At 47.0% G+C, this 15,322-nt stretch overlaps 1 protein-coding gene across 3 annotated transcripts in view; it reads right to left on the bottom strand.

The window, feature by feature from the left end:
- Window positions 1-15,322, bottom strand: part of CNTNAP2 (contactin associated protein 2) — a 3,301,953-nt gene that overhangs the window by 845,726 nt on the left and 2,440,905 nt on the right. For all 3 annotated transcript variants that reach the window (XM_069648309.1, XM_069648308.1, XM_069648310.1), the window contains exon 16: window positions 12,098-12,268. In XM_069648309.1, the coding sequence (XP_069504410.1) occupies window positions 12,098-12,268 (171 nt within the window). The remainder of the gene's footprint in view (window positions 1-12,097; window positions 12,269-15,322) is intronic.

Here is a 15,322-nt window from a genome sequence, read left to right as displayed (position 1 = left end):
ACAGTGCTGCTGAACCCTCCCTCGTGCTTGCCTTGCCACAGAACTACACCATTCTTAGATCTGACAGAATAGACAAACTGGGAGGAGGCGTTGCCCTCATCGCAAAATCCTCTTTGGCCTTTAGAGAGATTACTACCAATCAACCCGCAATCCACAATCAATCTTCTTATCATTTACTGCCAACCCAACAATCAGACTAGTCCAGAACTCGCCATCTTTCTTTCCCCTTTTATCAATCCAGCTACTAAATTGCTAGTCCTAGGAGATTTCAACTTCGGATTTAATGATGTCTCAGATACTAAAGCCAACAACCTCACCATCTCACGTACGGAGATGCAGTTCTCCCAACTTATCTAGTCCTCTACCCATTCCAAAGGACACACCCTCAACTGGATCCTTACGCTAAACACATCAGTTACTATCACCAACATTAGACCTGTACCATGGTCTGACCACTCCCTTATTGAGTTACAACCGTCTCATGCCCATGAGCTACCTAACCTCGCCACCACTCAGCCTCCTACTCTCATTTGCAACTTCCACAGGCTTACCGAAGCTAGCCTTTCACCCACCCTCCTCAGTTGCCTCTCTGAACCTCTTCCTCAGCCAACGACACTCAAGCTCATGCCTCCCAGATTCTTACTTCCCTTACTCGGACCATTGACCAACACAACCTGCTCAAACCTATGACCCACAAACCACGTAGCGGGCCCAATACCTGCTTCTCCGACGACCTCACCACTCTGCACCAACGCAAACATTCTTTGGAACACAATTCACTTGCATGCTTTCCCTGGGCTGATCCTCCACACCTGTGGCTTGGCTGGCCATTTCTTCAAATTTCTACATGCTTCGGAGAGCAGAACAGCATTCAGGGTAAGCCCTTAAAATCTGTGTGCATTTAAGCGCGTGAGGCGTGATTCTCGAGAAAAAAAAAAACACATTTTTATTTTCGAATTTTGCTGCACTGGCAGTGCATTGCACACTGAAGCTCCTGATCCCTTGTGAACCCAGCTTTTGGGTTAAACACTGTGCCTGCTACCTTCTGACCTGCTCAGATTGTTTTATTGGGCCCTTCCAAGATGGCCTCACCTTTTCTTCGACTGCCTGATGTACTCTAGCCCTGCCTGACTCCCACCCCATTGGTTGCCTGGGCTTTCATTGCCCAATCGGAGAAACCGAGAGGCGGAGCCGGCACCATCTACAAAGACCCACTTCTAAGGCCCTGTCAGCTTCCCTGTCTGCTGTACAGGTCACTAAATGAGACTCCTGCTTCTGGAACAGCCCAACCCTCCCTGAGGCTGCTACCCCTGGACTATTCGGACTACCATGACTTCTTACCACATTCTGCATGGGTTAGTTTTCCCTCCCTCTAAGGTACTCATCTGAATGCTGTTACCATACTCACCCTCACCATCTCACTCCCATTTTTATTTCCTTAACCACTGGGCCCTCTTTTAAATTGGACTTGGGTGTGTTTTTGCATTTAAATTGGAAGGTCAAACTTGGCTGTGTTTTTGCATTTAAATTGGAAAGTCAAACTTGGGTGTGTTTTTGCATTTAAATTGGAAGGTCAAACTTGGGTGTGTTTTTGCATTTAACTATGGCCATTGATTGTTACCTGCTAGCCCAGTGACTGCTTTGTACCGCTGTACTTGCTTACTCCTCCCTCTGCCTCCTCTCTTCTCACTCATGGCGCTTTCTGTTTCTCCCATCTATTCCAACTGCTTCTCTATCAACTATCCTTCCCTTCTCACTAAGTCTGGAAAGAAGAAGTTCAAAAAGTATATCTTGGCCTCAAAGCCTGGTCTCCCTATCGCTGATACTTATACCAGCCCCTCTTCCAGACAGACCCTCACCGACATCCTCTTTGTTGTTCCTTTGCCAGATCTATGGACCCCCCATATGATCTCTGTGCTCTGTCCTGCCTCCTCCTCTCCCATTAACGTTGGCACTCGCTGGGAAGTCCTCATGGCCTCATTCGACTCCTCCAGAGTCATCCTTACCGTCTACCTAAACGGCACTGTCATGGTTCAAGGTCCTCAGGCCAATCTCCTCCTCTTTGATAAGCGGTTCCCTCGCCTCATCAACTTCCCTTCATCTCCGGCTGTCCCCTCCTCTCTTTCCTTGGCTACCTCGCCCACTCTTCACTCCTCTGGCCCTCTTCAGGCCAACTCCACAACTCCGCAGGGCGTACCTCTGATTTGTACCCCTCCCTGGAAGGTCTTCAAGGCCAGAGACCTTCTTCACCTTGCCACTCTCAACTCTCGATCTGCTGTCAAACACTCCTCTGACATCTGCTACCTCCTTGAAGAACTAGATCTTGATGTCCTCAGTTTTACGGAGACATGGTTCACGGCCAGCTCTGTCATGAGCTTTGACACTCTCCTCCCTGATGGTTACAAGATCCTCTGTGCACCCAGATCCACCCGGCCCAGAGGGGGTGTAGCCCTGATCTTTCCAGAATGGATTCCTGCCACCATCATTCCCACTCAGATTTACTCCTCCTTTGAATGCCTTGTCTGCAGGCTCTCAATCTCTCCTAGCCACTCTCTTACTGTTGCTACTCTATACCGGCCCCCTGGGAAAATCACCTCTTTTCTTTCTGAGTGGGCTGACCTCTCCTCCTCTCACCTGACCTCTACCACTCAACTCCTCCTCCTTGGTGACCTCAACATCCACCTAGATTCTGCCTGTCCCTCCTCTCTGCTCTTTCGCGACCTTTGCAATTCCCTCTCACTCTCACTCTCTATCCTCCCCTCTGGCCCGACGCACTCTGCTGGACACACAATCGATGTCCTGATCTCCTCAGGCCTCCCCCTTTCTATCCGCCTGACCACTCCTCTATCCTGGAGTGACCACTGCCTTCTCTCCGCACATCTCTCACTCTCTTCCCCCCAAGCCAAGCTCATACCTACACTGCCACCTACCTTCTCGGACATCCGTCCTATGAAGCGTGTGTCAGTTGAGGCTTTCGCTGCCACCTTCTCTCCCCCCTCTCCTCCTCCGGCTCACTCAAACCCGGACACAACACTTTCACTTCTCTACTCTTCCATTTCTGTTACTCTTGATGCTCTTGCCCCTGTCATAAGGATCCGCCTGAAGGCCAAAGCCAAGTGTAATTCCTGGTATGACTCCAACCTTGCTACACTTAAACATAAGTGTAGGGCCGCTGAGAGGAGATGGAGGGCTTCTTGTTCATCCTCTGACAAACTGGCCTGTCGCCAGCTCCAAAGGCAATACAGACTCTCTGTTTGCACCAAAAAGAGAGTCCACATTCAAGTCCGTGTCTCTGCGGCATCTAACAACTCGGCCAAACTCTTTAAAATCTGCAAGGAGCTTGCCAACCCTTCTGCAGTCTCGACCCCTCTTCTTGCCTCCCAGGCTCTCCGCAATGACCTTGCCTCTTACTTTATCTCCAAAACCCACGACATCTTGCCACCCTTTCCTCCCCTCCCCTTCCTATTCCCCCTCCGTCTGCACTTGCTAAGCCCCCTTTAACCACCCCCCTCCCTCCTTCTCTTCCTTTCCTCTCTTCTCCCCTGATGAGGTCGCTAGACAAGTCCGCTCTATGAAAGCCTCATCAAAACAGGTTCATCCCTGTTCCTCTAAAACCATCAAGGACCACATTGACACCCTTGCCCCAGCCCTTGCTGATTTCTGCAACCATTCCTTTGCCTCAGGATCCTTCCCCTTCCCTCTGAAACACTCCCTTGTGCATCCTCTGCTCAAGAAACCCTGCGCGGATCCTTCCTGTCCTGCTAACTATTGTCCAATCTCCATTACTCCCTTTCTGGGCAAACTCCTGGAAAAGCTGGCCATCTCCCAGCTTAACCTTCATTCTGATTCTGTTGGCTGTCTCCATGACCACCAGTCTGGTTTCAGAGCGCTAGAAGTACGGAAACTGCTCTCCTGAACATCCTTGAAGATCTACTCTCCAACCTTGACTCTAACATTCCCTATGTCCTCATCCTATTCGATCTCTCTTCTGCCTTTGACACGGTCAACCATACCATCCTGCTCAACCATCTCTGGGAGAACTTGGATATCACTGATCAGGCTCTGGCCTTTCTGACCTCTTTCCTTTCTGATCGACCTTCCCAAGTCCAACCAGGGTCCTTCCTATCATCTATCTTCCTCTCTACCTGTGGTGTTTCCCAGGGGTCTAATCTCTCACCCTGGCTTTTCAACCAATACCTGGCAACTCTCGCCCCCTGCATTGCCACTCTATGCTCGCATTTCCAGTGCTACGCTGACGACACAACTCATTTTCAGGCTGCCCTCGGCCACCTGCTCTCCCTCACTTATCTTGAATTGCCTAACTGCCATTCAAGATTGTTGTGTTGCCAATGATCTTTGCCTGAATGCCAGCAAGACTGAGATCCTCCTCATCGGCACACCTTCTCCATCCTTTCCCCTCTCTCTCTGGCCCTCCTTCCATCTCCACCTGCAAAGCTAAGAACCTCGGGGTCATCTTTGACTCCACACTTTCCTTCTCCGCCCACATCTCGGATGTCTCTAAAAAGTCAAACTTCCTACTGCACCTCCTCAGAGGTACTCTTCCTTTCCTCTCCTTCCCCCAGAAGCGCACTGTCTCCCAAGCTCTGGTTCTCTCTAAGTTGGACTATTGTAACAGCCTTTTTCTAAAGTTACCTGCCTCTACTCTTCGTCTTCTTCAACTAATCCAGAACAGGACTGCAAGACTTGTCCTTGGCCTCAAGCCCTCGGATCGTATCTCTCCAGCTCTGAAATCTCTCCATTGGCTCCCAGTGGTTGCAAGGATTAAATTTAAAACCCTCTGCATTGTCCACAAGGCTTTCTGGGGCATGGGCCCAAAATACCTTCAGCTATCCCTCTGCAAATACCTCCCCTCTCGAACCCTTCGCTCCTCTACCTCTAACTCCCTCAGGGTCAGTAGCTTTTCATAGAAACGAGCTGGGGGGAGATCTCTGTCTTCGGCTGGGGCCTCCCTCTGGAATAGCCTCCCTGCCACTCTAAAACTTAAGAGGAGAACCATCTCCAGTTCCGGAAGCACCTCAAGACCTTCCTCTTTGCATCTGCCTTTGCTCCCCCTCTGCCCTGCTGATCCGCTCTCTTGGCACTGTGCATTTGGCCATCCTCTGTCCCCCGTGCCCAGGTACTGGCTCACCCTGACACCCTTCTGCACTGCCTCCTGGCCACCCTTCGCACTGGGGACTGTACCTGTAACCCCCACAGTCCCCCACATCCCCTATTTTTCTTCTTTTATGCACTTATCAGACTTACCCAGTTCTGCTGCCGTAAACACAGCTCTTGCCACTTGCTAACCGCACTCCCTCTGTATTGCTTCATCTATTTGTATTTATTATTATTTATCTGTTCTCTGCTCTGCACTTTCCATTCTCCCCCTTCCATGCACTTTTCCCCTTTCCCTCTCCCATGCACTTGCACATTCTCAATGTCACTGGGCCTAGTAGGATCGTTGTTTTGTTTCTCCCCTGTTTCCCTTCCCTTGCCTTGTCGCGCTCTGAAACACTTGTGTACGAGCGCGATACAAATAAAATATCATATCATATCATAATTGGCGCCAATCCCTTAACCTCCACAACCTTGCAGCCTCTAAAACCTACAAAAACTCCCTCATCATGGCTAAAGCCAACTCATTCAACACTAGGCTCACTGATGCAAGTTCTAGTGCAAAATCATTATTTACCATCCTCAAAGAGTTAGAAAACCTGATGCCCACAGACTCTCCAGTTCTCATTGACAAGTTTTGGTGCTGAAACATCAAGTGACACTCTTAACAAAAGTGACACTCTTAAAGCCGGCATTGATGCCAAAAAACACCATCTGCAAGCCAAACCACTCTCTCCGAACCCCACCCTGCTGGCACCCCCCCTTTCACCGCCCACCTTCCACTTCTACCCTGTCACCCCAGATGACATCACCAACATCATCTTTCACCTCAAATCATCCAACTGCAGAGGTGATAAATGTCTTACCCACATTTTTAAACTTTGCACAGACACCTTGGCAAATGAGATAGCTGAATTTGAGAGTGCCTCTTTCGCCTCCAACTATGTTCCCACCTGCCTAAAAACAACCTGGGTCTCGCCCCTCATGAAGAAACCCTCACTTGACCCCACCCTCCCCACTAACTTCCTCCCCATTACCACTGTACCCTTCCTACTGAAAATTCTAGATCGCATTGCCTATGACCAAATCCAAACGTACCGTGACCAACACCAGCTTCTTGGCTCGAGTCAATAGGTTTTTACACCCAAACACAGTCCCGAAGCAGCACTCTGGGATCTCAAAATCCAATTCTACAGCTTTTGCGACTCAGGAAACATTACCATCCTACTCCTCTTGGAGCTATCTGCCGCATTTGATCTTGTTGATCACGACATCCTTTGCCAACACCTCCTCACTCATTTCCACTTCTTCCACAATGCCATGCCTCCCAATGGATTAAATCCTTCTTAGGTGAATAAACATCCAGGTCTTCATTGAGAATTACAGGGCGTCCTGCAGGACTCTTGCATCTACCCTACTTTGGGCAACACTACACGAAACCACAATTCGATCACCTGGATGCACTGGGTATCCCATACACCAACTTTGCTGACGACACGCAAGTTCTACTCCCAATATCAGGGAACTATGAACAGGACATCGCTACAATCAATCAGACCTACAATATCATCCTAAATTGGAAGGCGGCATACAACCTATGTCTCAATGATGAGAAAACTGAACTCCTCATCGTAGGGTCAGCTCATCGTGTAAGTGCCCTGGACCCTTTCCCTATCGACGGAGTAACCATCCAGTTCTCCAAACACGTGAAAACACTGGGGGTCTACCTCCATGCCGAGCTCAACATGTCCCGCCACATCAGTGCACTAGCCTCTTCTACTGCCTACACTGCCAAACTCATTTCCTTGGGCAGGAAATTCATCTCACTGCAAAACTGCCTGACCCTCGCTAGAGCCATTTTTGGTAGTAAGCTTGATTACTGCAATGTTCTCTTTTCATGAACCTCTGCAAAAAACCTTGCAAAACTGCAGCTCCTGCAAAACAAGACTCTGAGATCTGGGCCTCGAACCTTTCACTGACATTTCAGCATCAAGAAGGGAGGCTCACTGGGTTCCTATAAAAGCACAAACTGAATTTAAAACATTGACCATTACCTCCCCCCACCCCCCGATGCCTGCATAAGAATGCCCCATCTACCTTATCCCAAGCATTTCAGCAAAGCCATTCACACGCTCCTTCGGCTCCTCTTCCAGTCATGCCTTAGACACATCCAGATTCAACCTCAACGAGCCAGAGGCTCCAGCTTCCGTTTTACGGCATCTAGCCTTTGAAATACCCTTCCCGACCACATCCAGAATGTACAATCCTTCTATGTCTTTAAAAAACTCTTAAAAACGTGGTTATTCATCAAATATTAATAACATGATTGTATTTTGTTGACTACATGTTTTGTCTGCCACCACCTAATTGTACTCAACAAACATGTATATCTGTCTACTATGCTCACTACCTGTCTTTTATGTAACCATGTACTTTGTACAAGCGCCATGATCCCCTCGAGGTTGGGGGCTATATCAAATGAAATAAATAAATAAAAATAAATAGCAAGAAAAGGAATTTTGTACGCCATTCAGTTACAGAGATTCACATTATATGGGGGGCATAAATATTAGAAGAGGGCTGGGGAGGGCAAGGGAGAAGAGTCTGCAACACACCAATGAGTATTTGTGGTTGCTGAATTTAAGACCTCTGCTGAGAAGCAGAAATCAATAGTTTACATGGACAATCTGTATGAGCATCCCATCCTTCTTGCGTAGCTTGTGTACCCAGTGAAAAGTCGCTTGGGAAAAGATTGCCATGGGGAGACATTTCCTCCGTTTTGCACTCCCACGAAAAACAATCACTGTCCCGAAAAACAAGCACTGTCCCCAAATATGGAGTTAGAATAGTAATTAATACCCGTCCTAGAATATGTGGGGGAAGGCTTTTAGGGGTGCAGGGGAATAAATCTCCTACCTGGTGACTTTTTCCCAGGGGAAATCTTTACATAGACCCCTCTTAAATTCTAACAATAATGTATTTAAAAAAGCCTGGTTTGGTATTCTGGGTAGGTTGAGGTGGGGGCACCCTAAAGGTCGTCCTCCCTTGCCTTCCCTTGGCCAATTTAAGGGCATTTAATTAGCGGAGTCTCTCTAGCGCTGAATGTCACATTTGATTTTTGAACGAAGGCAGTCAATCAGAAATTGCTATGTAGTTTCCAATCTCTTAAGGTAATACACCCAAATGTTTAAATATATGCGCCAACAACTTATTTTGAGTAAAGTATTCTAAATAGTTTAAAGAAAAAGGTTCAGGGTTAGTTAGCATAGAGTCATCATCGACAGTCGAGATTGTTAGCAAAAAAAGTTGAAAAAGAATGCAACCTTTTTGTCATGAGTGAAAACCCCAAGACAGCAGTTTGTGTCAGCATGACCTTAAAATCACCATCCTCTTCATTATTGCTATAGTAAACCTATCAAACCATTGCAACAGTCATAGGTTTCCACCAGAAGGTATCACTGGGGATGAAATGTGAGACGAACTGTTCATGATCATCACAGCCCAACATTGGTAAATAATCCTTTGGGCAAATTGGAGAAATCTCATAGTGACCCCTGACCCTTCTCATGTTGTTCAACCAAGGAAGTAGAGATACATACTTTGCTTATGACCATATCGGATCATTCTAGTACAGCTATCCAGAATAAAAAAATAAGAGTATTTTCTTATTTTACCAAACTTCTGCTTATGTGCAAAGGTGATGCACAAAGATTTTCTCAAGGGTATCTCATAGATGCTCCAGGCAGACCTACATTTGCAGTCGTTTTAGGCTTTGTGCATCAGGTCCAACATAGCCAGATAAAATCGGAAATGCTGAAAGCATCTCCAAATTTGCTGCAATGCAAATCTTTCTAAATCATGCCCCTCGTGCCTCACATGATCCCTCGACCTCCATGCCAGCCTGGCAGAGGGTGGCAGAGATGAATGCGAGGTGGCCGTGAATTGAGCAGCTGAAGTGGAGACTCACACCCCATGATTATTCTGCAATTGATACAACCCCTGTACTGTGATTGTTGGTCTGTTAATGGAAGCAGGTCAAGCTGGCTGAGGAACACGTGCCTCCGATAGGGATTGCCAGGGCAGTTTTCCTTTTTCTGCTGCATCTTATCGCAATATTTAGCAGGGCAACATTGGGCCTAAAATTGTCTCGGGCACCAATGAAAAAGTGTCCCACAGTCGCAAATGGCAATTAATTATTTTTGGGACAGAATGTTTGAGCAATACCCAAAGGTGAATTTTCTGGTAAAATGTGTTGAACATTGTGTATTTCAAAGAATGTTCGTGCAATAACACTGCTCAAAACTTCTAAGTGGTCATTGTAGCAGCTCATACAACTGGCTCATTCTGGCGCACACACAATGGCCCACTTTGACCGAATAAACTGGACTACACTAGCATGCCAGGGCTGCACTTTTGGAATTATTCTATTTCCCTATAGACCAATGCAAACCTAATGTTCATGGGTCTATCTGAGGTACTCACTGCAAGCAGATGTTGGCATAAAGTTAAGGCCATAATGCGGTCATGCAACAGGGGCCTGAAGGCAGTTGAGTGGCAGGTCTGTTAGCTGTTTCAGACTGGTCTGCCATTTTGACTGTGGTACTACCACTTGGGTTCCATTGGGTTCCAAAGCTAATGGAGTGTAGGCCACGTGGAGACCACACCCTGGGCACCAAGGGGGCAAGACACACTTACAAGAGCACTAGGGGCACTTAATATCATTTTGCTGCTTCAAGGTGAATATCTACAGCACAATTCATTAATACATGCACTGGTGTGGAGCTGCTGATCATCCGAAAAGATTGGGACCACCCAGAGAGTCGGACCCCTATGCTTTTTTATGCCTAGGCATTTAATCTCATGGACTAGGCGCACTACACACATGAAGAAGCTATCTTCTATCGAGATGACTGAAAACCATCCCAAGTCTGCAGAGGAAAGACATAACAGGGGCATTCGCAGGTCACTTTCGAAACGACCAATAGTGACTCGCCAGCTCCAGGTAAGTCTCAGCTCGACAGTGCAATGGAATCAATCGTGAAAGAACCTAGAGCCCTCAAGAACTTCACGGTGGAGCCCGTTATCGGTCTGAAAAATATTGATGCCAAGGTTGGAATCTATGATACTTCAATGGTGGAACAAGAGTCGAGGGTGGGAGTCCTGACTGATTAAGCCAGTACAATCAGCATTCTTTGTAGGTAAGTTTAGTATTGAAACCAATGCCTTTAAATCTGAAAGATTGGGGGCATTGCAATAACGTTTGAATCTATGGGCTGTGGGAGTAGGCTGGGGGTGGTGACCCCATAACATTCCTACTACTGTTCCTTGTCAGACTGCATGGCACCAAGCCTGCACCACAACATCCACTGTGCTCATCCGCAAGTCCTGCCTAGATCATCAGGGAGCACCAACTCTGTTCATCTCTGGAGCTGGTGTATTTAGTGAAGTTGCCTTTTGTGCTTTTATTTTATTTACTATTAGACTAACGTGTGTAGCTAACCATCATAACTCCAAAACATATATCCGTATAATGACCCATCCCTTAATCTATACAACTATAATACCTTCAAATGGTGGAAGTTATTGCTTAATATGTTAGTGTTTTATTGTTTCAGTTGCATATTGTATTGCTGGAGAAAAGTAGTGAACATGTTTACATGTATAGTGAACTGGACATAAAACTGCAAGAAAAGGGTCAACCAGTAAAGAGGACACTCCATTTTCCAATTCATTTCTTACACTCTAGGCATGATATCAGAACTGCAACACTGCACCCTTTTACATGAAGCAAACTCGTTTTTGCTACCACAAGTGTTTCCACCTCTTGCTCAGCCTTGAATGCGCATGTACCCATCCTAGTCCATGAACTGATTTCAATTTACTGTCTTTAACATGGTGGACGAAATGGCTGAAACTCACTCTGTGGAGGAAATGGCGAATTCTGGGCAAGATCCTCTTCCTTACCATTTTGCCCACCTGAAATTTCATTTTTGGTCCGTTTTTGCCTGGATCCCCAACCTATGAGGGTGCAGACAAAAGGTTCACCACCCTTATTGGTTGAAATGTTGGTAAAAACCGCCCACTAAACTGCAGACAGAAAAACAAAATTCCCCCAAACTACTGGATCAGCCAACACTCTGCCACATCAGCAAAGCCAAATGGGAGGTGAATGTATCCAATTTCGCTCCCCTCTCCCCCTAACCACCCCCCCTCACCTCCCAGCCATTGCTTGACTGCATAGGCTCATTGTATGTATACATATCTTGTTGAATGAGGTCATATACATGGTACATTGCATGTTCTGTCATAAATGTTGCCCTAATCAGCCAGTGGCTACACAGAGCACCTCCACAAACTGGCCTCTACTCAAGGGGCCTCATTACGACCCAGGCGGTAAGTTACCGCCTGGGCCGTGACTTTACCACCATGGCGTAAACTACGTTTACGCCATGGTGGTTGGCGGACTTACCGCCCCATTCCGACCTAGGCGGGGCGGTAAGTCCCCAATCCCCATTTACCCTTCCCATTCCCATTTTTGCCCCATAGGACATAATGGGAGTGGGGAAGGCGTTAATTACGCCACCGTAAATTACGGTGGTGTAATTAACTCCATGGTCCCTTAGCGCCATGGATTTTAACACCTGCTAAAAGCAGGTGTTAAAAGCACCATGGCGCTAGGGGACCTCGTAATTGGCGGTAAGGGGTCGGCGCAGCTAACGCTGGCGTTAACCCCTTACCGCCAGGGTCGTAATGAGGCCCAATGTATTGTCTAAGTGGGCAAACAAAGAAATGTTTACAGCATGGTACACTACTCATCATTTTACCAGCTATGCAGTAGTAAGGCAGTAATGGGTCCTGGCTAGCAAAGGGTGCCATATGTGTCGTTGGAATGTCTGTATATGCAGAATAGTTTTATTTTGTAATCGCTGAACTCAGAGCCGGGGGTCACGTGTGCATTAGGGGACGCACTCAGGAGACTTACATCTCAATTCAAGTTTAATGAAGTCTGCGTTGCCCAGGCTCTCCAGGAAGACTCCGTCGGAGGCAGAGGTCTTGAAGTAGAAGGAGATGTCGGCACTGGTTTCCCCTTGGAACTTTGAAAAGTGAAGATAAGAGGATTGTGTATTGAAGGACGCGGCATTCCAATAATTTCCTAATGGTGGGGGGAAGCATACAGAGTATTATGAGTTAGTTCATAAGGTCACACCTTCACAGTAACGAAACTGGTCTCACAGGTTCCGCTTGATATTAAATTCCATATGGACGATCTATGGTTAACATCATGTACAACAGGAAATGAAGGTTATAAGTACATGCTTTTATTTATATATTTAAGTATATTACAGATGGGTTCTGGTGTCAGTTTTGCTTTGACTAATATTTCATCATTATTCGTCTCTCAGAAGTGATAGACAGGCGACATGTTTGGCGGTTTACAGGAACAATGAATATGACAGGTTATTACAAAAACACTCATTCTGCAATCAGTGATCTGTATAATTCCCCGTGTACTGTGCAGAACTATTTAGCAACTCATAGATTTGCCCATCAAAGAGATAATTCACTCAGTGGAGCTGGGACGCATCTCTGCGTGACTCATACATGTGTAATGAGTCACACGATCCGAGACAAGTGACATTGCATGCATTTATGATTTTCAGAAGGCCTGTATTCACGTGGTGAAGCATCAGACAGCAACTCTAAGGGAGACTGAAAATGAAACACATTTTTCATTGCTAAAACTACACGTTGGACTTTGTTTTTGCAGTGGTGTATTTCTATTTTCATCATTTTGTACTGCACTTCCCCCCTCCCCTTCCCCTCGCACTTCTTCCCTTCCCCCTACCCCTGCAGTTGCGCGATCTGAATGACACCTGGCCTAGTAGGATCGATGTCTGTCTTCCCCTTGTTCCCCCCTCCCGGCCTCGTCGGTATAGGCGCGTTACAAATGCCATATCATATCATATCATATCAGCCAGGAACACATCTGGGAGATCAATTCCGACCACCAAAATGATTCCCCACCATCAGAAAGCTGCCTTCACCCTGATCTACAGACCATCCCAAAGCCAACAAGGCCTTTCTCCATAAAATCACAGACCTTATCAGAACGGCATCCGTCAGTGACACAACTAACATCTCTGTCAGAACCTCAACATGTCCTAGACCCAAGACACCCAGAAAATGAGAACAAACTACTTGAGTTGCATAACACCAATGACATGAAGCAACTCATCACAGAACCAGCCTACAACCAAGGCACCCATCTCCACCTGGCATGTATCGCCTCTCAAGCCAACCTTTGTCTTCCTCCCCACCTTTGGATTGGATGTATCACCACACCCAAAGCAAACTAATACACACCAACCATCCAAGAAATATACAACAAGAGTAGTGCGATCTTCAAAGCAATGAAGCACTGCATCAACCCTATGTCGGATCCTGCAATGCTACAATGAACTGACCAATGAAACGCCAACAACAGCCTCTTCACATACAAGACAGGCACAACAAGGCAATACATTTACACAACGTGGCATGAGTGCTGTCCCGTGAACATGCAAATGTAAAAACCAGCACCATTCCCCGGGCCCACCAAAAACTAATATAAACCATTCCCCATCCTACTCCCAATATATCTTGTTTTTATTTTAGCTCCAATTTGGGGTGTAACCCTTGGTATTCCCGTACCACACTTTGCCCTCCCCACATCACCTTACCACCACCCTGCCACGAAACAGGGCAACATATTTTGTAAATGATAAAAGGCAATTGGCCTCATTACGACCCTGGCGCTAATGGGTTAACGGCGCCGTAAATGGCTGCCCCTATGGGGCAAAAATGGGAATGGGGAAGGGCCATGGAGGAAGGGGGAATTACCGCCCCGCCAACCTTGTAATGGGGTGGTAATTCCCCCTTTCTCCACGGCGGAGTCGGTAAGTTACCGGCATGAACCGCCTGGTTCGTAATGAGCCCCAATGTCTTTTCCACTATTGTTTCTGTCACTGGTCACCTTCTCCTACACCTCCTGTGCTCTCCCCTCACTGTCTCTCTCCTTCAACACCTCATGTACATCTTCAACACCTCACAACCGACAACGCCATTTATATCCCGGGATGAATTCAAGCATTAATGCAAAGGAATAGAGTTCATGTGGAACACATGCATTCCATATCACCCCCTGCAATTTAATTCACTTTAAAATAAAAACATATGCAGGTAAAATACAAAAGAATTCCTCACTATCCCTATATTTTAAATTATTATGCAACACCACAACGTTCATGCTTTCATTCAAAAAAACAATTTTCACACAAAAGTTATGTCCAAAACAATACTTATATATACAATGTATCAATAATTATTATCACAGTACACGATTCCTTAACAAACATACCATATTTCATCAAAGACATTGAGGGACATTACAAGTATGCCCGTCCGGTAACAACGGTGCAGGTAAGCTACCGGCATCGTTGCTACCGGAACGGCATACACTGAGTTTTGCGGGCGGGTGCCTTTCTGCCCGTCAGGAATGACCTAGTGGGCAGAATGGCACCCGCTCGCAGATCTTGACGGATGCACCGGCACCGTCATGAATGGTGCCGGTGCATCCGTCCTCCCCATTCCCATTGAGTCCAATGGGACTCGAATGGGAATGGGGAGTAATATTTTCCGGCGCCCGGCAATAGGGAATTACCAGGACCACCGGGGCTGTAATGCCGTGGTAAATCCCCATTGCCGGGCCCCAGAAAAAAAATGACTCTGGCGGCAGCTGTGCAGTTTTTACCGGCACAGCTGCCCCCGGACTCATAATGAGGCCCATTGTAGTAATTTTGTAATATACACACACTTAGGGCCTCATTACACGGATGGCGGTAAGGATTTACCGGTACCGGTAAAATACCGGTACCGGTAAATCCTTACCGCCTTACTACGAGGTCCCTTTGCAGGTTGGCGGATTTAACGCCTGCTTTTTGCAGGCGTTAAAAAGCAACCCGCAAAGGGACCCAGGGAGCTAATTACGGTACCGCAATTTGCGGTACCGTAATTAGCGCCTTCCTCATTCCCATTATGCCCTATGGGGCAAAAATGGGAATGGGGAAGGGCAATGGTGGAAGGGGGAATTACCGCCCCGCCAACCTTGGAATGGGGCGGTAATTCCCCTTTCCGCCAAGGCGGTGCCGGTATTTTACCGGCATGAACC

Source organism: Ambystoma mexicanum, chromosome 2q (assembly GCF_040938575.1).
Source record: "Ambystoma mexicanum isolate Mex_15411 chromosome 2q, UKY_AmexF1_1, whole genome shotgun sequence".
In the NCBI taxonomy this organism is placed as follows: Eukaryota; Metazoa; Chordata; class Amphibia; order Caudata; family Ambystomatidae; genus Ambystoma; species Ambystoma mexicanum.
The sequence above is the reverse complement of the archived record's forward strand: the minus strand, read 5'-3'. Positions and strand labels throughout refer to the sequence as shown.